We start from the raw sequence: 23,261 nt of genomic DNA on the forward strand, positions 1-23,261 counted from the left end.
CTCCATCGAAGATCTATAAAAACACTGGATAAGAAAGCACTCTGCAAAGCAATGAATCATTGGCAGTGCAGCCATTTTAAGAATCGAAACTGAGAGACTAGGAATAACGGATAATAGGTGACTACTCGGAAAAGTCCGTCGCTGTAATTGCGGAACCCTAGGCGCCCCCTGTAGGAAATATAGAATCGTCAAATGACGCGTGCCGAATTTGTGGCGAAGGTATCGAAGAAAAGCAACAATAAGCGCGTTTTGTTAGAGAGAACAAATGGAGACGCGTGTGCGGTATGATTTGTCCAACTGCTGGAAGAAAGCGTCTGGGGCACATCCGTCACCGTAGACTGGAAACGGGCCAGTCCGAAGCGCCTACCGAAGAACGATTAGCTTAGAGATGTCGGCGATAATACTGAATAGATTCGGATGTAAGCTGCTTTTACTGGCAGTGGACATGAACGGCATTACGAAATATTGTCGGAAAGCGAGCGGCCAACGCAGCTAAATATCTCGAATTAATGGATGTATGGCGCTGTACTCGACGGAACACGACACACAGTTATTCGATGACAATGCACGATCTTCAATCACGGTTTCAGCAAAGACGGAATGGATCAAATGACGGGTTTAGTCCCTATATTCTCTAAAGTTATGCTCGCATGATTTCAGTTACTTCCATACCTAACGGAGTGCAATGAATAGCACTCAGCTAACCCTCAGACAAGCTATCGATAACGAGATCAGGTATGGTAGTGCAAGTTACAAGTATACAGCTATTGAGAAACTCCCTAAGCGCTAGCTTCAATGTGTAAACAATCAACAAACACCCATTCAGCATATAGCAGAATATCGATACTCTGTCTTAAAGTTATCTAAGGTTAGAGGCGTAAAAGTTATCTAGTTTTCCACCCGCTGCATGGTTCCGAACAACTAACTGTAGAGGCGAAACACATCACGATATTTTAGAAGAAAAAGGCTTTGTACTTCATCGAAAAGCGGGTTCTGTCCGCCGAATCTTCATCATTCTACACAATGGAATTCTGGACACCACACTTCGATCGTTATTACTATTGTTATTATTGAAAAACGCATCTGGTACAAACTACTTAAAACGTGTATGTCTATTGTGCGCGGTTCGTGAAACAATGTTTTCTTCGTATTGATCTTCGGCTTTCTTATCTTACAATGACGACCCAGTCTTATTATCCGTCGATTTCGTAAAAGGACCCCAATAAAAGCTTGCGTCTATAAATACAAATGGTAACGAGTTGCAAAACCAGCATCGTCATTACGTTGCGGGTTTTTTTTTTCTTTGCCACGGAACTGATCCTGTAGTTTTGCTTCTACTTACTGAACAGCTTTCTACTTGCAGAAAATTTGCATCCGTCCTTTACTTTCATCGGATACGACAAATGGCTATGTCAGGTATTGACCAAGGTTTTCTGGCGGTGCGTATTCAGGGCTGGTACAGTGACCTTTTTCGAGCCGCGATCGAAAGATATGAAATAATTCTGACGTCCAGATATCGTAGTAAAGAGTCACCGTGACGATAATTGGAGCTGAGAGAGTCGAGACACCGAAACCTCCTTTCCAGCCAGACGTACTCAACAAAAATTACCAGGCCAATCGACTTAGAGTTTTAGATAAAATCGCACGTAACCTTCTCAAAGGGTGACATAGTGACATCGAGCTCGTTTAGTGCATTCGATCAGAACGAGTTTGTACTTCTTTGGTTACTTCAGCCCTCCAAAACGGATAAACGCGAGGTTGAGAATCTTCGTTTCGTACCGGTTTCGTAATAGCTTCACTTGATGAAGTAGAAACCCTGACTAAGGACGGTTAATTCGAAATTGCTGGCGCACATCAGCAAGCTGAAACAAATCATCATCTATCATATGCTGTACTAGAGGATCACCAAGCTGTTCAAGGAGCTGATTAGTGTGACGAGAGGTTGAAGCGTAAGATGAGATTAGTGCGCTGGTATGTTTTATTTCTAACACTGACATTAATAGTGTTTCGTGCGATTCACGCGGAACAGGATGAATACGCGATTATCGAGAACAGGGACGAATTGGAAAATCATACTGAAGTAACTACCGAGATACAGAGCACAACAAGAGACTTCATTGAAGATCTACAGCCGCTTCTCAAAGAGGTTCAGCGTCGAGCATACCCAATTGTTAGTGCGCTATTTGCGGACCCCCAGATATCCAACGACTGCACGAGCGGTCTGGCAGCTTTGCTTCGTGGTGTACAAACGCAGGAGAAATGGGCCTTTATGAGTAAGTGAAACACTTCCTATCGGTCAAATCTGGCGATAGATACATCGATAAATGTGCAGACATGTAACGAGCGGCAATAGCTAAGGATAGCGCACAACTTAATTAGCTGAAACTGCATATAACATAAATTAATATAGCGTTCTGATCTAGATAATCGTAACACGGATTGGCTGGAACTAAATTGCAAAAAAAAAAAGGTACCAGTATTGTACCGAAGTACCAAGTAAGTATCAAATATATAGGTTCATTCAATGGGCCTGAGAGGGTTTGGGCCAGACGACGAACGCTGCTGTAAAAGCGTACGCTATTTAAAACCAGTACTTAGCAATGGTAAAAAAATTGGATGCACACAAAATGATTGACTAAGACGAAGTAAAATTGATTACATATCAAAAAATTGTACCCGATTGAATAAAGTTGCAGGTTTAAGTTCAAGTTAACCCTCGTACAATGAATCTGCTTTAAACCGAACTTAAAATTGAAGTTGAGATTTCAAGGAAAAAGTGCGAGATAAACATAAACCTATAGTGGAATATGGCACTATATGTCTACACTTCAAAAAAATTTATGGGAAAACTTGCTGTTCAGTAATTTTTCATTGTATGCCTACGTCTGTCCGAACTAGTACACAATATATACATGTCAAGTAAATTTCGTTACACCTGACAGATACGGACAAACCCTTCGGCAGATACGGCTACCTTCTCGATACCTTTCAACTTTGAGATGTTCATTTAAGGTTGGTCGAAAGGATTTGTAATAACAGATAAACGCTGGCGAACTTTTATGCCTTAGCCGTATTATCCATTTAACGTTACCTACCTAAAGCCACTGAGTTTGAAGGCCATTTGAGCAACAAATAGCCTTTAAATAGAACTTTTACGGAGCGTTCACCCTTGGCTAATTACCGCAATTTTTCGGGAGTGGCCAGTTTGAATCATCATAATAGCCAGTCTATTTGCCAAGCAAACATATAACACTGTTTATAGTAGCGTCTGCTTCAGTACAATGCTTCGCGAAGACAGATCGTTCAAGCGCTACCAACGGTCGCTTTGAAAACAGCTCCAACGAGAAGATGGTAACAAATCTGTTCGATTTTGGTTCAGCGTTTCTGTTAAAGCGCTCGAAATTGTAGGTGTCGTATATTTAGTGGTAGAGAAGGTTTACGAAGCTTCAGGAGGTATGATGTATTTGTTCCCTTCATTTTATTGCGGTTCTTCCGCTCCTGAAAAAAAAACTCAATAATGACTCATTGTTGGAATTGTAAGGGAGGGTACCATTTCTGGTACTACTGAAGGTCAATCATACCGCGCCGCCTTCTTTCCATCTGTATCGTGAAGGACAATTTTCATCAGAACGATCTTGTTATCAAAATGATTTAACAAAGACGTTCGTGTTAGAGATTTTAACGAGCAAGATTGTTTCCATATTCAATTTACTTGGCCCTTGTTTGTGGAGGGACTTACAGGTGCTAACTCGGCCACACAAAATAGAATTACAGATAGATATAACTCTGGTCTTTTTTTGTTGCAAACGTTAACTCTGCTCAAAGAGTCGGCAAGCGTCGAAATTTCAAAATAAAGATGGCGGTTTATGCAGTTTGTAGAGTTTTAAAGTTTCAATTAGTACTAAAAGCTGTTTGTTTGTTTGATAAATATCAACGCGAAATATTTATCCCTGTCTCCCCTTCGCGTAACGTCCGCCCCGCCTACGCTGAAGCGCTAAGCGTCACAGCGGTGGCGTTACTGCATTATATTGTTAGTGCAAGATCCTGCGTAAAAAAAATGCTTTTGAACATCGATCCCTAGTTTGTCTTTCTAATTTTTGGTTTACATGCCAAAATAACCTGTTATTTGAAGATTATTTCAAATTTTTATCGGCGCACATTATATTCAATTGTTAATCAATAATTATATATCAGCGAACAAGTGTGTTCTTCTATAGTATTATACATCAATCACAACTCATTTTTAGATTTCAATACATAAGGGTAATTTTTATCGCCTAAGTAAATCCTCACAAAGCGCTGGAAAGCTCCAGAAAATATGCACCAGAAATTTTTTTTTGCATATAATTATTTATAAAACACAACGTCCTAATTAACTTTCCAAAATAAATTACTATCAACAATATAATCTTCTACCATGTCTCGAATAAGTAATAAAAGTTGACCCCGCTGATGTTTACATCCCCTTATTGCAATGTATCAGTAAGCCAAATTATAGACAGCGCACAGAAGTCACTTGGTCATAATAACTGGTATTAACAAGCATCTGTTATTACTATTACTGAAAAGTAACATATTTTTCTGTTCTCAAGCGAATCCTAATGGATGCAGGATTACATATGCACACACCTATTCATCACTGAGGTGGCGCAGAAAGATAGTTACCACGCAGAGGAATACGTTGGGCTCAAAATAATTCGTCTATGATGCCACCGTTTTCTGGGCCTTGGCCTTCTCGTAGTTTTTAATTGACTACGCCACTTTTGTGTACTGCATCCCAGCACAAAGTTCTGTTTAGTTACGTATACGACGCGGATATGTCACTCACAAATATTGCCTTTTAGGATAACAACTTAATTGCAATAGGGTATGGCCCTGCGCGTCGATCTAGCCTGCAGCCAAAAAGGACACCGAATAACTATCGATGCCTGATAAACGTGCAGTAGTAATGGTAATATTGACAAAGTAAATGTGTTAGTATAAATTGGAGTGTGTTCAGAGTGGACAACTGTTAACGAATAAACAAAATTAACATATATATAAAACATTCAATAACGTATTTCTCTCGATGTTTCCGAAAGTTACCTGGCCGGCCGCTGTTTAGGTTATCTGAAGATGCGGGCCAACTACTTCCATAGAAGTTCCCTATGCAGAGAACAAAGATCTCTACGCATTCTATGTGCCAGCAGGTTTTCAGGTTCGGGAAGAATAAGCGAACACTCGCCTCGAACTATTGAGGTTTTTAGAGGAATAGATATATCAAATTAAGGTTAAAGAAATAAATAGGTAGATCATATACATACTATATGTGTCTGCGTGCATATGCATAACCTAACATAGTTAAGAACACTGGAAAGAATCTATAAAAGGATATGTGCGTACATCAAAACTCGGAGAACAAAAGCGCACTTCGCTATCTATAATATAAGAAGGAAACGCATGTTCTGGGAAAAGGAGTGAATAGGTCGTGTTCCATTAATATGATTCATACATTCATGCATTAGTGTGTGCCAGTGTTATTATACTAATTATTGCCGGACCTGTTCTTGTTCCAGCAGTTAGTTTCACTCAGCAGTAAACTGGAGTTATTGTAAGTAAAAAAAAAAAACATGCTATAATCACAGCAACTGAAGGGGTCGATATAGAATTATAGTAGTGCTATCAATAGCGAGTTAGTCAAAATCGGACAAAGTCATGGACTACTGCGTATAGCAGCAGAGCGCTCCAGCATGTACCTTCGTTAGAATAATGCAAATAAAATCGCCAGCCGTCCGTATCTAAGCGTACCACAATAGCAGACAAACGGACTCAAGTATCGATGTCTACGTTGTCTTCCTTTGACAGTTGCCACTGCACACGGAGGCCTGCCACAAAACTTTTTTCTCGGTGCGCAGGGCTCGTTTGGTTCGTACGATCAATGCCTCGAGGCAAAGCGGGTAGATCCTGACGGTCTCGTGACCCTGAGAGGGCAGTACTGCACCTTGTACATCAATCCCAATGAGAAGATGTACAATATCCTCAAAGAGCAAGTGAAAAATGATCCGTTTTTTAAGGTAAGGTTGTGTTGTTTTAAGGTTGTTGTTAATGACGACCGAACTTGTTCATTTTGAGCACATAATTCATCCTATTAGCTATTAAATATATAGAAAGATAATAATTAATCTTTTTCAGCGGCTACTCTCATTTTATCTTCTGTTCTTCAATAATTAATCCATTGAATAGGATCTTCTATAAATTAGTCCATAGCAGACTCGTTGTGCAACACGGTCGGTTGGTCGGCGTCGCACAAATGAAGTGCCTGAATATCCAAGTATGATTAATTCACTGATCATTATTTTCTCAAATAAAAATTGTATACACCTAAGCACAGCTTCATCTTAGCACGTATGAATCTATCCGCCTCACAAAAATACGTAATTTTTTAGTATTGAGTAACTCAGTCATGTCAGCCAGATAGAATATCGTTACGGCAGTTTTAATGATCCATTACTTGCTACCGAAGATTGCGTCTTCAGTAGCAAAAACTTGGAATGTAGTTACGAAGATTTTAGTTTGTACCCACGCATATGCAGATCAACATATGATACAACGAAAGTAAGGCAAAAACACGTAAACCGAATAAATAGAAATGTTCAATAATGTTATGCATTTTTATCCATGACATGATAGATAAACATATATAAATTCCATCTGTTTTCTATATTATTTGAGCAGGAAACCGTTTTAAACATGGAAACCTGGCCAAAGCACATCCTGGATGTGCCTACTGGAATCAAAATCGGTCTATGTACACCGAATAGATGCAGCACCAAGGATCTAAACTACATCCTCGACAAATGTACCATGTTGTCATGACTCAGTTGCGGATTTCGGTGGCACTCGCTAAATAGTATCTAGAATGCTTCCTATTTCTATGTTAGCCATTACCTTAATAGTTAGGGCATAGACGAGTGCGCGTACTTCACAACGTTCCAATGAAGCCTATTCTACATGCTTATTGTAATGAGTTAAGATAAACAGATTTTATTACGAAGGATAGAGATATATTGCTGTTATCGTCCCTGCCATACTGTACTTGCAGTGGTCAACAAAGTCTACGGGACAGAGTTTGAAATTGGCAATTGTCGCATCAAGCACCGAAACGCTCCGACACCATTCCAACTATATGTTTTGTAAGTATATATCAGGTAATGGCATCTACTAGTAGACTAGCATCCTGGTTTTCTCTAACTCGACTCACCTATCCTCTTGACGCTCAGTCCGGTAGACTGCTATCCGGTAGACAACCAGGATAGAACAAGTAACTGCAGGGCGTCTTGACGAAATAGCAAGGCCTGTTTAACTAACAGAAGTCCCTAGCCAGTTATCCACCCATCGCAGCAGTTAATAGACCCATAACGGGTAAAAAAGGTAAACGATATGTCGACGCAACAGTCCCGATGAGCCCATGGTAATCGGATAATTGCATTTCGAGACGTTACAGACCAGAACGTGTACAACCTTTCAGTATTAGGACTTTCTTTTGTTAAACTGGATTGCCTCGATCGTTTCGAGTCCTTGGCCTACTGCTCACATTCAAAGAAAATATTGCTTTAGTCTGCGTTCAAACGAATCATCGACATTAACGTCGGCTTTCATTTCGGACAACAGCTATTCAAGACCTAACTCCATGTTTTAAACCGTTTACTATAACAGTAGTTTGTTCGAATAAACGTATTTGTACGTGTTGGATGTAAGCAGCGTGAATGAGTTCAGCTTAGCCCTCGACTTGAATTGACGTAAGACTTCTACGATTGTTTTGGCTCTCCCGAACCTGTTGCGATAGGTTCCGTCTCCACTCCATGTTTACTTGATATTCTCAAGGACTTTTGCGGGACGCACAAAAACCTAGATTCCCGCTAACTTGTTATGCCTCACTAACTTCGACAAGTTGATGTCTGTCAATATCACACGCTTCTTCCTAATCTCCTGTGTCGGCTAACGTAACACCTAGCTAGCGGCCGCATCTACTATCGATTATAAAAAAGAAGAAGTAATTTCAGACAAGTGTCTTCTAGTTTTGCAGATCAATGCAGCGCTGCTTTGGTTCGTTATGTTGGCGACGATCTTTAGCGGTGTCATGAAATCTCTGCTTGCTTATTTTGTTGCTTTTTTTTATTATTGCTTATTATATATTGCAGACGTTTCTTTTGTACAAATGTCTTTTCAGTACTACCTTATAGCTATCACTGGAGACGTTATGAGCTGGAGAAACCATTAAAGTTACCGAGATTAGTAGGTTTTAAGGCACTTGAGTTTTTCTTATGCTGATCTATGAGGAGACAACTGGTCTGAATAAACTGGTCGGTAGCAAAAAGGTTTTTGACAAATACTTACGTTTGGTTCAATAAATGCGCATTATTTGTTTTCGGAGCTACTTTCAGCTTGTTGGGGGGAACTGCAAAGCTAGATTAGTCTTTACAACGAAATCTAGGAAGTCAGTTCAAAACATTATGCTTGATGCTGCTGTTCATCTATGTTATTGGAGGTTGAGGACGATAGCAAGGCTGGTACTCTCGACCATAACAACTTCCTCGATATATATATATATATATATATAAATGAATAAAAATATCTATATATCCATATACAGATATGTTACACATGAGAAGCGTACATACAAGTTGTAGAAGTTTCTAAAAGTCTCTCTGTAGTATAATTACATACACTTTTTAAGAATACTTTTATATTAAACCTTTCAGTGGACTAGGCTACGTACTTCTCATTCTGGTGATCGTCGGGACATTGACGGACTACTACCTTAATAGGACTCATGACAAGCCTATCTGTAAGTTCATTTCGCGTGTGAAATATAACCATCTTCTAGCTCCTCAGGTTGGATTTGTCTTTCCCGCATAGAACAATTTGTAAAGACCGTATAGCTTGCAGCCATTTTTGTCTTGATGAAACGTTTGTTAAAAAAGATCGTGCACATAATTTTTCTCGTTTTTTTTTCCCACTGAGCTGCCGCCCATCTTCTCAACCAAAGGTTACAAATTTCCGACTAGATTAGGCGAATAAGTTGTAGTGGCTGTGGTCGGTGGCGCGAGCTACTAAACGCCAAGATACGTTATTTCCTAGAAAAAAGGTTGAGACAAATCAAGGTCCCATCGACTTTTCAGTCCCGCGATGAGTTCATCCAGGGTCTCTGTTAGCGAACTTAATCATATTACAATGATCCCAGGGAAAGTTTACAGAGAGCCGGACTCATTAAGACGACGCGTGTTCTTAGCCCGGAAACCTTACAAAGGTGATGAGACGCGATTCTTTTGGTAGCATAATTAGATCTATTTTTCGCTTTGGTACTTTATCAAAGAAACGTCGTAATCATTTGTTCACTCTAGATCCGGATGATACAGTGCATTTGGCCAGCCTATTTATCAACATTATCATACATTAGCAGGGAGGACACTGATCTCTGGCTTGACGCCAACGAGCGCCGCCCTATTTTCAATGTTAGATCCGTATATTTATAGCGAAAAGGGCTCAAATCAGCCGAATAGGGTGCTTTTACTAACCAAACGGTTTCGTTATGCGCGCTCGCAGGTCAAACTAGGATTTGTATGTTATTTTTGTGTGAAAAACAAATATTTGATTTAGCGCGTTCGTTCAGTTTATAGGAAAACTTATTAAAACTCTAACGAATCTCTTTCATCGAAGGCATACTTCCTAATGAGCGACATATGTCATGTTGGAAAGAGCTCCCGTCGTTTTTATCTGTTTGGCCAATATATTGAAGCGGCCAAGATATATATGTGTAATTGTTTCTGCACTAGTCCACTGGATATTCTAACGTAAGCAGATTGAAACAAAATAGTATCAGGATCCTGAGCGGGGTTGCACAGGGTGACGGAGAAACTTGTTAACGTTGGGCGTCATGGGACTCTCCCAACATGACATCATTTATTACCATTAAATATATGCACCCATACATGTACTTACAGAGAAATGTAATGATAGAAACAATCGAATACTCTGACTACGCTATGTCAGAGCCGTCCCAGACATATTTGATTTGGATTAAGACTCTTCTATATGTTAAGATCAACTGTTCGGCGTAGAACTTACCGGTGAGCTTATCTGAACCAAATGTTGATACCTTTTCATATGAGCGCTTCTTTTATACGTTGCATCATCGATTGTCACATGTGGTCGTATCTGAAATTGCTTCTGTTCTTCAAGTTTAACTCATTTGCACTGCGCCCAGGGGCCTTGCCACTCTGAAGCCTGTTCTCTTTTTTCTGTAGATAAATAGCGAGTGAAATTCATATTACATATTGACTACACAATAGAGACCCACCATTGGTGCCTTATTATATTTTCTAAACGGGCCAAAGTGTTCGATGTTGATGCATCCACTGTTATGCCCATGGCATGGTAGAGACAATATGCTACGAATAGGGAGACTAAATAGATTTTTTGCTAAACAATATAATTACAGATAAGAAACTCAACTTAGATATAGTAACTCAAGCAGCTCGAAACATTTACCGACTTTCAACTGGATATCGAACCCAAGATCTCGGGCTAGGAGTTGTGCGCCTATTCGAATACATCAGATAAGACAGAGATGCCTGGGCAAAATAGGAAGTTATTTCGAATAACTAGAGCAAATGTTGCGTTTACTGTTGAAAAATAAATGACTATGATATTTGATAAAAAGAGATTCGTTCCAAGTTATTGAACGTTGTTTTTTGGCCGCTTGCAGACATCAGCCCCTGGTTTGCAGTGACGTTCATTTTGATGTTTTCCGCTCGCCGAAATATAATTCGCCTGTTTTCGCCACATACGTCCCAGGCAAGGGAGCTGGGCTTTTTTAATGGGATCAAGGTGCTGCTCTCATGTTGGGTCGTATACGGTCATTGCGCTATTTTCATCAGCCCAGATGTCTACGGTAAGCTTTCTAACCTGATCGTAGCTGAAGCATTTACTAAGTAACCGCAAGGAAATGCGAGGCCAATCTAGCCAAAATGAATTATGCCCTTTTAGGCGTAGGAGCCTTATCCATTTTGGTTAATAATATGGTTTAATTTGCTAAGCTTTTACTTAGTTTCGTCACTGGGGCTGACCCGCCAGACCGATACTGTGTGCACGGATTTCGCCTATTGGTAACGCATCTCGACAGACAGGATATTTTGCCTAGCACATAAACACACGATAATATCAAGCAGACGATTAAAAAAATACGTTTATTTATATAGAACACAATGTTTTTCGTACCTTGACCTTCGAAAAGCAATCTCCGGGTCTGAACCGTTGTAGACAAATTTAACATGATCAGTCGTTGCATTGATTATCGGAAAGCTGTGATGTTTCGTTTTTATCGTATGTTTTTTAGGCATAAACGTTAAAATCGAAATCGGATTCAATCGTACATGCTTTATCTCTGTGAAACAAATAACAAGATATTGTTAGTTTCTGCTGGGAGCCTTCGAGCAATGACATACTTTTGTTTCTTCAGCACAACTTGATTTACCGCAATATTATATAAGCATTTTACATGTTATTTTGACTCTTTCAGTGAATATATCGAGCTATGTTCTCTTACTTCAAAAGATACCCTTTCAAATTGTTGCGAATGGCTTCATGGCCGTGTCAAGCTTCTACTTCATCAGGTTAGTATCACTGGAAAAAACTAAAGCTGCTTACGGAAATTTAATCTTGTTCAGCAATTCGTTGTTCAGACTAAGGCCCTATATAAATTGTACAATATCTGAGATAGTTATATCTCGAAATTCTTAAATAAGGTTTATAAAATACATTGAAAAATGTCGCGTTGCAGACCTGTTTCAGCCTTCAATGTTTCGCTGGGAATATGTAGATCTTCGACTTAACTACACCTGTTTCAGAAATGATATTAATTGACTTTAGCATTATTCAAAAAAACTAATATCATCACACGAAATGTCGCCGTTCAGTGGATTCCTCTTGGGGTACTTCTGTATAAAGGAAAAGCAACGAATCATCAAACAGAACCCAGTTATTTTCATAACAACCATCTTCATCCGACGTTACATCCGATTGGTTATTCCGATACTCGTAGTCGTATGTTTCTCAATGTTGATGCCGCTTTGGGCGGATTCGCCAAACGACAAACGGTCGCTGTTTGAGGTGTACGCTCGGCGGTGCCCACAAAATTGGTGGTCGATTCTAGCACTGAGCAGTAACTTCATGGGCGCCGACGGAATGGTATGTCTAACTTCTTGAAGCTTTGAAATCCTTTCTTGGAATAATAAAACATACGGTTCTCAACGGGCTATGTTTTATGTGCAACATTGGCAATGGTTACGTATTTTAGCAGAAGCACAATACATTACATAAAGTATACGAAAATCATACACACGTAGAAACAGCTGTCCATGCTCTCTCAGGTTTATGAGTGAAACTAATATTCGTACCATTGATTGAATGATAACGCATTGTTTATAGCTCAAAGCGTTAGGCGCTCAGGCCAATCTGAACAATCTGCCCGTTTAGGTTTGCTTAGTACGTAGGCAATTTGCTCATTCGTCCACGATAGCGCTTTTTCTTTCTAATTGAACACCTTTTCAACGTTTGTTTACATAAATCAGTGCCCAGACAGTCATTTACTGCAGCTGATAAGATCTGTATCGTCAACGTACGGCGATAATATGGCAAATTGATGCATAGTCTATGATACGTAACCCGACGGAGCTTGTTTACTTGTATTCAATTTCAGTGCCTCGGCCATAGCTGGTATGTGTCTGTTGATATGCAAGTCTTCCTGGTAGCGTCCATCGTCTGCATAATAATCTTATCCAATCCCCGTGTGGGGTTGACATTTACAGCAGTGCTAACACTCGCCAGCTGTCTCTGGATAGCGATTAATACCTATGTTTACGAATACAGTCCCATTATCGGATTCACCGGCAAAAACTTCTCGTAAGTGACTTAGTAATCGACGCACGGCTAATATATAAACTTATGAAACTGTATAAACTTACTTACGTATATGCATCTCGTACATACATGATATATGTGTATGTTGTTTACATCCAATGCGAGACCCATACTCTATCCTATATAAAAGACTGGTTTCTTTTTTGCATGGAAACAACTGCAGGTCATGGCAAAATTCAATATTGCTAACTGCATGAAAAAGGAATCATAATTTATAAGTTTGACTTTTCATAACGATCAATGAGCCAGGTTCATATTGCGATTAGGCGCAATGCATCTTCTTTTGCGTGCCTTCTTTTTAAAGGACTATAATAGATACCTTCGACTACATTTACGTCCAGCCTATAACGCATTCTGGTTGCTACTTCCTCGGAATCATGTGCGCCTACGTATGTTTGCACGGAAAGCGCCTTCAATGGGTATGTTTGTGCGCCTAGGTGGTTAGGGTAATGCTATTTCAGTCGTATTTCCTTACTGCCATCATTTCGAACATCGTTGGATATCGCTTTAGTGTCATGTCTAATTGCGCAAGAACGAGCCATGAGGAACCTGACATAAAGGAAATCTCTGAACTCTATAAGCTATTACGCATCGAGAGTATAGACTAGCTACGGGCTGTATGGGGGTGAAAGAGATTGTTAATCTACAAAAAAGATTGCTTCGGCTGCATCAGACAGTTTACGACTCTTTCGAACGACAGTTACAACCACCCCAGACGATTTGACGACTTTAAACTAGAGCAATAGTAGACAACAATTAGTAAGTTATTTTCAGTTGGTCACCACGAGCGATAATTGACCTATTAACACGATACGACGTGCCTGATCACGAACATCACTGTCTTCGTGGCGACAATTGTTACCTAATTTTGTCCTATATTCTGCAGTACACGCAAACCCTGTGTTGGGTGCTGGCTCACGGATGCGCCTCCTATGTCATCTTCATAACGGTTAACTGGTATCGCTATGGCCTACCCGGACCTCTCGAACAATCATTGTATGCCGGCTTCCATAGAATAATTTTTACATTTGGACTATTTTGGCTTATATATGCCTGTCTACATGGAATGGCTCGTAAGTACTGCTTATGGATATGTAAAGGAAAGATTTGATACAATAGAACTTTATCGCTGCCTCTCGAATTTCGAAAAAAAACACACATCAAACAAACGATATTTACAGCTTGTTTTTATTAAATGCGCAAATCAACCGCTCTCTCTATCAGTCCTTGCAGTGTCTTTATCGAGGCTGTTGGTCGTCCAGAAAGGTTGGAATGAACACCTACATTCAGTCTGATTGATCTTTCTGACTGGACATGGTGACTGAATAATGTAATTCGACTTGTTGGTGTGTTGGCAGTATCTGTTAGCGGAGAACGTAATCATTTAGTATATAGACGTATATCTTACTTCTTATACTGCATTATACAAACTGACTAACTCTTATTCATCCATTTTGGCGATAGCTACCCTTCGCCGGATACTTGAACACTCAGCGTTCCGTGCTTTGGGGCGACTGGCATTTGGCCTCTACTTGGTACACTTTGCCGTAGTCTATATGCAGCAAGGTCTTATGAAATCTCAAGCCTTCCTTCCGAATCAATATTTGCTCGTAAGTACGAAAATGTCCAATCGTTTATAAACGATTTGAAGCCTATAAAAGATATCCTTGTTTCTGCTGGCTGAATATACAGCTTTCGCGTCTAAGAAAATCATCGAGAAGCTTACCAAGTTTCTTTGCCCTTTTAATGTACGTCACAAAATAACACCGGATGCATCAGAAGATCCATCAGGATGAAACTGCTGTCCGGACTTTTTAGCAGTCAGGACTCATATTTTATCTAACAATGAGTGATAACATGTATTCGCTCCCGTTTGATTCCACAGCTTCAACAAACTCTGGGTGTCCTCTCGATAAGTTTTGGCCTAGCATTTCTTATGAACATCACCGTAGAATCACCTGTGGGACATCTTGATAATTTTATCTTCAACAGATTTGTAGCCGAGATGATCAATCAGCCCCAGACCCACAAAGAAGCCGAGGTATATATAAAACTAAACCAGAGATCTACTAATCGTTGAACGTACATACTTGTGATACTCAGAATACGTTCTGTTTGTTATTTTCATCAGACGACCTTACTGTAAGAACTAGACCTAGTGGCTATTGGGCATAACTATTAATTGAATTATTCATTCGTAATTAGATGACTGGCCGCAAGACCGAGATGGCTTTAGCTACCGAACAACACCATGACCGTCGGCGGAAAACGTCGTTAAAAGAATCATGTGGGACTAACCTGGACATGATCATCATAGAGAATGTAAAGAATGGAATCAACGCTAGCATTTTAGATACCAAACCGCCTGTCGATTCAGCTGACGGCCAACCTGGAGCAAGTTTCAAAGCAGGTCGTCGAAGGGTCAGCAAAGGAAGCTCAACCCAAAATCTTTCAGAGAAGACGAAACTGTAGTTCTCTTAATACGCAACTTGTAAACCTTCGTCAATAACCTTCAATATGTAAATATACCAATGACAGAAACTTATATCCTCACGATTTATCTTTCCTATGTGTCTGCTCTAACTGAACCTATTCTGTATTTACATTGTACATAAAAATCTGAACGAGCCGGTTATAAAGCTTTAGTATATAAACCGTATAAAATAAACAGCTAGAGTATTTATTACTGAAAAATAATTTTGTGTACCCTTTTTCAATATGCGTATGATAACGTTTTTTGCTTAATTTACGTATTCGTATTACTTGACCGTAATGATTGGTTTCAACACCTCATGAATATATCACTAGCTACAAACATCAGCTCGTAAACGTTTACCTGAAGATCGACGTCATTAGATGACCAACTAAGGGTTATCATAAACATTCAAGTGAGCATTGTTTTTCTTCGGTAGGTTCTTCAATTTTCATTTCGGTCCTGCCATCTGCTATATTATCGCAGTACACAGCACACCAACTATATTATATGAAGAGCACCCTGTGAGTCTACGAGAGCAATTTCTTTGTACCTAAATTCCTTCACGTAAAAGTTGTATAACAAATATCGACATTAATCATCAATGAATTTAATTAAAGTAACTTTGGGACAGAAGTCGAATTGGACTCTTAAATGCTAGGGATTTATTGACTTAATCACTATTAAACTTACTATTGCTATCACCCAATTTCTTGAAGTGCTCTACTGATTTCATTATGGTTGAAGTTCGACAGGAAACGTTCTAACGTATCGTTGTCAATAACAGATCCTATCCTTGCGTGTGTCTACACCCCATATTTAGCGTCCTTTCCTTGAAGTAACGTCCTTCACAGGTCATCCCGGGGCTCTTTGTTCTCACGTAAATATACAAATGATCTTAGCATCGCTTACTGTTTTCAGGGTTAACAGTTAAGTCACTACATTATTATTTACTACAGCGATCATCAAACATGGCGAGCGCCATTAAATACAATATTTTACCCTAACCGAACTGGGCATACCGTGTGAGTTTCCTATCTGGCTTAAATCCTAGATCTGGCCCATCCTCAATACTGACCCAAGTAAAATATTACTGGTCACATATCTTAAATCTCTCATAGATTTTCAATGCTTTCGACCCTCTACCTTTTCAATTGGAAAGGCCTGTCTCAGTTGGTACACACATGAGTACATGCGAGAAAGTATGTGTCTGTGAAGGCCTGATTGACCTAGCGATAACGCCAATAATCGCCGTCTAAATAATAACTGCAGGCTTCTCGCAGTTTTTTCTTTCTCGGCCTTTACTGACTCGACATGATTCCATTTGCGCCCCGTTGCAGCCCAAATCTTTACCGCTTCAACGCATCGAGCAACATAATAACAGCTTTCTTTGTTACGTTCTCTCGTCCATCCGCTTGCGGTACTATTATACTGGGTCTTAGTTTTTGTTGTTGATGCTTTTGTCCTTGTTGTTGTTTTGCTCTCTTTTAATCTTAAACAGAACAGCTTGTCTCAAGGGCCTTGATTGCCAGCGCTTTGACTATCGCTGCTACTAGCACCCATTGGCCCGCTGCCTTTTGTAAGTAATGGATAGATTATTTCATAGTCCCTCACTGGCCTGTGGGCCTTAGACCTCGAACCGTGACTCGCGGAATCCGTATCATGCTGCCAAGCTGAATCTGGGGCAGCTGTTCCGTTTAGTGGCCTCAAAGCGATAGCGGCGGTGACCACGTACCTCAGTCATCATTTCTACTGCTTCTACTCGCGCGCTATCGACTTTTAGATCGACGGCGTTATTCGGGCTCGATGATTCTTGGCAGCGATATGGGCGGTTGCAGTGATTTTCGTCGTGGAAGGCCGGACCGACTAACCGACCTCCGCGGAAGAGCCGAATCGTTACATTTGGGCTTTGGTGGACTGTTCACAACAAGATTTTTGCCCCTTCGAGTCCTTTTAAACCTCGTTGGCTCCGCCTCCAGCTAGTAATTCTTCCACCGAATTAGCTAGCCATGAGGAAAGCTTTAGTGTTCTTCGGTTCTTTCATGATTCATTCTTCAGGGTTCATCCTTTTGCTCAACTCATCTTTCCTTGTTCGCCGTCCAGTCATGTAACACACTTAAAAAAGCCAAAGCGGCGGCAACCAACGGTCAGCAGACAACTGCATAGAGCTCGGGTGGGGCAAAAAGGGACAAGCGGAGACTTGGCCAAACGACAGGATGAAGGATAAGAAACATAGAAAACGGGGGAGATTGAGAAGTTTGCTCAAGAAACGACGAATGGACGAACGCGAACGGGGTGGCACAAGCGGGCTCGGCTCTCCTAGAAAACGCAGACAACGAACATAGAAGAAGGGGACTCCAGTTGGGTCGAGATAAAACTTCTCTTCCTTTTTGGCTCCTGTTTCTCTCCTACTTTTTTTCTCTCGCTTCTTTCATTTTCAACGCCGACGGGCAACGGGCAACCCAAAGGCATCCGCTCACTCTCTCTCCTTATCCGTTGCTTTGGCCTGCTTCTTTTCATGTGTTTCTTCCACGTCACCTCACTTGGCCCGCTTAACTCGACCTGCACTCATTCTACTGATTGGCAATTGATTTTTCCAAAGCAGAAATAGGGACGATACAAAGAAGGAAGAGGAACGGGAAGAACGCTACAAGAGAACGAACAGGAAGAAAAACAAAGGCTAGATTGGGGAAGAAGAGCGGGGTGAAAGGACTGGCCATCCTATACTGGAAAAGAAAACACAGCCACCGGAGGAGGCACAGTTCTATGGCTACCCCCAGAGAACCGTAATTCCTCGGCTGCTTGCTCTGTTTCGAGCGATCACTGCCGTGTTGGCGCTAGGGGTGCTTATATTGCTTCAACTGCTGCCTCTACCCGCTCGATTTGCCTGATCTTCAATTGACGACTCACTAAAAACGGCCGAAATAAGCAATTAATGTCAACTGCATAACGTTCAAGTTATTCTTATTGCTAACGATGTTGTTGATAATGTTATTGGAGGTAGCATTATTGTCATCAACATTTCCTGCGAAGGAACTACTACTGCGACGAGTTCGTGTGTTCGACACTCCCGTTTCTCTTGATGAAGTTTTGCGGAGATGAGGCAGCAAAGGAAGGAGATGAAGCGAGCGGAAATGACTCGTTTTGTAGCTATCTGAGCAATGAATACGTAAGAGCTGGTTCGAAAGAAATCGTCGATCGAAATATCATCAATTGAGATGCTGCTAGGCTAGATGTCTGTGATGCTAAAATAATTAGAGCGTAAGAAGACATACGGTGAACATACCCTACCCTTTTTCTTTACACTAAAATCCCAAACCAGTACTGGGATATTGATTTCATCACTACACGTGCAAATAAATTACCGTACACCGTATATTCACCGTGTGGTCTTCTTGTACATCAAGTATAAGGAAAAATGCGTTCTGTCATATATATAGTCGAACGAATGAGCTCTCACCGTTACAGAGGAGTTTTTCGAGATCATATCGCTTTGTTACTTGTAGTCCTTGTTATTAACGATGCTGCGGAAAGACTCTGAAATTCTTAAATGAGCCTTGTTTTTGCATGAATTAGATATATATATATATGTTGATAAACCTTTAAAAGTTCTATACACACTTACACAGAGACGATATCTGAACGTGGCTCTCTCTTCCTCATTCCAACGGATGCAATTACATGGCAGTATTCCGACTGTTTACTAGGCTGGTAGTAGCATCAGCACCAATAATAGTCGGCAGCCATTGAAATATTGCAGGGGAATAAAGTGCGCTCTACGGCCCTCCTCGGTCTATTTATTGTCTACTTTTTTTGCATTCCTTCATTATCTTCCACTTTCCCGTTGGCTATTTATCCTTCGCAGTTCGCTTTGCCATACCCTGTTCGGCTGCACCTTGCGAACTGTGCCTCACAGCCATGTATGGCCTTAATCCTCCGCTTGATCCCTTGGCCTTTCGGGGGTGAACGTAAAACAACGGGTAGGCCGAAATGGGACAGGCAGAGGACAAAAAACGTGGCAAACGCAGAAGGACAATTACGAATAGTAGTGGTAGGAAGCATAAGCGGACAGAAGACGGCACCGGTACATAGCCTGTTGAGGAAAGTGGTTGACATGCAGAGCGTAAACGGAGGATACCCTTAAAAACATCAACGTAATGGTAACGTTAACTGCCAGTGTTAATGCTGTTAAGGACGGTGCTTGCGGACGAAAAAGACAAAACATCCGGCACTTTACGGGAACTTCAGGAGCACTGACTGGACGAGTTAAGACGGCAAGGCGAAAGACCACGGATCCACCTTCACGCGAGTAGGTTCATATCCCTGACCTGACCAAGGCATACAGCAGCAGTAGCAGCAGCAGGCAGGCAGAAAGCCAAGAAAGAAAGTAGACAAGCGGCCATTCATGAAGCTCTTCGTTGCCTAATGTTGCGTTTGCCTGCCAGCGTCCAGTTATCCGGTCACTAATATCGTCTTCCGCTTACAACGTGCCTGGAACCACTGCCAGCTATACCTGTCGTTTACACATTCTACGAAAAACAGTCAACCAACCCAACCTAAGTAAAGCAGCGGGATTGGAATAAGCCGCAGACACTGAAAGCTTTATGGACACCCCCGTAGCGTTAGAAACGGGGCCGGAGAATACAGAGTCCAAGTCTTTGTCCTGCCGAACTGCTCGCCTTCTATGGCTTGTCGCCGGGCTTGATAGGGCTTCGGTAAGCTTTGCTCTGGCTGGCTGACCAGCGCAACTCCTGTCACTTCTGTATCTCTTGACGGGCTAAACACGAACACGGACGACGCCTCCCACACGATAGGATCGCGAACCAGTGGAGCGCAGTTTGGACATACCGAAAGAGAGACTCAGCCAGGCGGTGAGCTAGCAACAAAAGGAGCGCCGTGTTCGCTTATGTCTTACGAGGGCAGAGTACATTGCAAGATGGAGCAGGACGCTGACCAGCTCAGCAGCTGCTGTACACCGACGCGGGACGTTGCGACACTTACTCCTTCGTCCTACAAGAATCTTTCGGGTGAAGCAGCGAGCCGCGCTCGAAGCGACTCGTTTTTCTTCCATGTCCGGCAGTGTCGGAGATGCTAGAAGCAGCACCAAACCTAGCTGCTTAGGTATATACGAGGCAGAAAAGAGATCAGGGAAGAGCGATGTAAAAGGTAGACGTAGGCACGATGCAATATGGTAGCGTCACGCACCGACGCGTCTGTTTTCTCGTGGCAATTGAGGAAGCGTTGCTACTGGTGCCGGTGGTATTGGAAGCTAGTTTTTGCGCATGTAAGCCTATGAACAGCTGGCTTCGCTCACTTTAGGCGCAGCAGTCGATGTCGACGATACAGTGGAACTTAGAGGGCAGTAGAGGTAAAGAGGCAGGAAAGCTATGAAATGATTGGCTTTAGGGGATGACGGGATCGTGCCATCTATTTAGTGCTAGTGACCAGAGGCTGGGTTTTAGTGGTCATATCAGAAAACCAGGTTATGCAATTCTATTATCTTCGTGAGGTATATACGGAGTGTAAATTTATAAAGCTAATATTTTATACGTATGTTAATGTCATATAAGGAAATCTGCTGCAAGCTGAAGTCACAGACCGACAGCTACATTTTGGTTAAACGGAAGATGCTACATTATAAACAGATATGCCAACAAATTAGGTTTATTATATGACAGTTAAGTGGAAAATCCAATATAAAATAAATGATAAGCAAAAAACCAAAATATTACCTAAGTAAGACAAAAACTAAGCTGATCAAGTACATAGAGTTAATTAATCATGTTGTGAAATACCGACACCAACGAAGGTCTCAGCATGGATCAGGCGCTTTAACTGGTTTTGGCACGGGACTTCTCACTTCGATCGCTTTGAAACATGCGGCATCTTTCGGTTCGAGGTATGGCCATACGCCGTTGGTCGCTAACGGTAATCCACCAGAGCGGAAAATCTAAAGACAAGGGTCAGTTTAATTAAATAAACAGCCTAAATAAGGGCTGTCTAAGGTGAAACGTAATTACGAATTGCAAAGAGGGCGAAGGTTCTTACATGTAGCGTCGAAATAAAGCAGCGTGGAATCTAGTTGCTTAATTTGGATAGAAGAAGGTCACTGAAATAGACCTGCTTCTTGAAGAAAATGAATTGGCCGCGTTTCATGAGCTTACGTGACGCTGAAGGATCGAACCGGTCGACCGAGCCGACGCTCAGAATAATCTAAACTAGTTGTATAAACTATTGATCTAAAGGTACTGATAAAAAAAAAAAGTAACATCTGTCTATTACAGATGTGCAGCTCACGTATTGCACACCGTACCAAAATACATTGTTTGATATAACATATATAACTTCTGTGCAAACGACGAGTAAATCGAACAAAACCATATACGCATTAGTCGGTAATAACAGTCATCAAGTCACTGGCGTGATTTTACAGTGCAACGTTTTAATGACTGATGTAATGAATGACAAACGTTAAACTGATTGGAGTTCGTTGTATTTTATAACAAAATATAAACAACAATAATAATAACAACAACAATTAAGAGTTTATTCAATGGCGTAGGTTTATCTGTGTAGCATTTAGAGCCGATACGAATGTACGATATCGTGCATCACCTAGATTCAGCGGCCAAGTTTCTCCGAACTTGATACTAACTAACACGTACGGCCGCTAATCAAATAACCAGGGGGCATTCGCAATTCGTTTTACATCCGCAGGCTCGTCGGCACCAGCTTGTAGAAACGCCACACTAGCTAGTCACAGCAAACTGGTAGTCTTTGACATCATCCGCCAAAGTAATAATGTTTACCCTTCTGTGATAAAGCTGGGATTGGCCGCAAAACCCAGTCTACCGAATAACTAAGTGTCTTATCTGCCTGAGTATTCTCTTTGCTTTCGCGTTCGTGTCTGCGCGGTATGATACCAGCATAGTAAGAGCTAATCCGCGCCTTCTTTCTTTCTTTCTTTCTTTCTGCGACAGTCCTCTTCTACTCTCCGAGCGACAAATTAGCGCTGTGAAACGAAGCCACCAGAAAGAAGCCAGCTATGGGTAAGCTACTTTCGTTACCACGTTTTCGTAAGTTCCCTTAAGCTTATAGGAGTTGTAATAGTATTCTCACCTTGCCAGGTAGCATTGACCGATTCAGTCGTTGTTGATGCCCGTTCGCAGCTTGCTCCGTTCTAATATGCTCACATTCACGCGCTCGCAGTAGCGAATCATAGAGAAACATCGGCGGAATTGAGCGTGTCAGCCTGCATGACGGTGCCACGTACAACTCGGGCGAACCCGACGCGAAGGGGCAATGACGGCTGAGAATAGGCGGGGTTGGAAAGAGATAATTAAATAAGCGATCCCGCACCTAAGCGGTACGGCGAGAGGAAACAACTGAATGAATCTCGGTGCTTGTGGCACACTCCGCGAACCGACAAAGGATTCAGTGGTAAAGCAAAGGGAATGACTATAATGAATTGAGTGAATACGGAGCAGGAGAAGAATGCAATACGTTGTAGCAGTCTTTGCAACTATGTAGAATGTAAAACTGATTAACAACGAGGGTTCGTAAAGTCACCTACAGACGGTGTTTTTCTTCTTGTTTACTTATGTGGCACCAATATAAATCAATTAAACATTATGCCTTCTATATTACATTGAGATTTATTGTACTATTGTATCTCCTTTTCTCTAAAAAGTAAAAATTACCCAAGTTCGCACTAGAAAATATCTTGAAGCGTATAGAGAGAAGCGTATCCAGCACTTTTGAGCTGCTATTTACCTAATAGTTTAATTTCTCCGACTTGATCTCTCATCTGGAGAAGCCTACACCTTTT

General features: G+C 41.3%; 1 protein-coding gene and 1 long non-coding RNA gene across 3 annotated transcripts; one reads left to right on the forward strand and one right to left on the reverse strand.

The window, feature by feature from the left end:
• The first annotated feature begins 1,632 nt into the window (after positions 1–1,632).
• LOC111245010 (nose resistant to fluoxetine protein 6-like) lies at positions 1,633–15,657 on the forward strand. Of its 2 annotated transcripts, XM_086979046.1 has the most exons (15): positions 1,633–2,273; positions 5,845–6,053; positions 6,715–6,838; positions 7,082–7,172; positions 8,414–8,545; positions 8,742–8,827; positions 10,748–10,933; positions 11,561–11,654; positions 11,958–12,228; positions 12,740–12,942; positions 13,265–13,379; positions 13,847–14,033; positions 14,425–14,570; positions 14,846–15,001; positions 15,166–15,657. In XM_086979046.1, exons 1-15 carry the CDS (start codon positions 1,955–1,957, stop codon positions 15,430–15,432), a joined length of 2,586 nt encoding a protein of 861 aa, XP_086835172.1. In that variant the 5' UTR covers positions 1,633–1,954; the 3' UTR covers positions 15,433–15,657. The 2 variants fall into 2 exon arrangements, with proteins under 2 accessions (XP_086835172.1, XP_022648446.1); XM_022792711.2 differs by lacking the exon at positions 8,414–8,545 and having other exon boundaries at positions 1,634–2,273.
• Positions 15,658–20,747: 5,090 nt separating this feature from the next.
• On the reverse strand, positions 20,748–22,886 carry LOC147757327 (uncharacterized). Its single transcript, XR_015320262.1, has 2 exons — positions 22,553–22,886; positions 20,748–21,383 (listed from the first exon to the last, which is right to left on the reverse strand). It is a non-coding gene; the product is annotated as an uncharacterized LOC147757327 (long non-coding RNA).
• Between the last annotated feature and the right edge of the window lie 375 nt (positions 22,887–23,261).

Source organism: Varroa destructor, unplaced genomic scaffold, assembly GCF_002443255.2.
Source record: "Varroa destructor unplaced genomic scaffold, Vdes_3.0 BEIS01000002.1, whole genome shotgun sequence".
Lineage (NCBI taxonomy): Eukaryota > Metazoa > Arthropoda > Arachnida > Mesostigmata > Varroidae > Varroa > Varroa destructor.

Bases quoted from the DNA above. Each gene is read 5' to 3' on its own strand.
- LOC111245010 (XM_086979046.1), top strand. From the start codon at position 1,955: ATGAGATTAGTGCGCTGGTATGTTTTATTTCTAACACTGACATTAATA. The intron at 11,655-11,957 runs GTTAGTATCACT...GTCGCCGTTCAG, and splicing joins TCAAGCTTCTACTTCATCAG to TGGATTCCTCTTGGGGTACT. The intron at 14,571-14,845 runs GTAAGTACGAAA...TTGATTCCACAG, and splicing joins TTCCGAATCAATATTTGCTC to CTTCAACAAACTCTGGGTGT.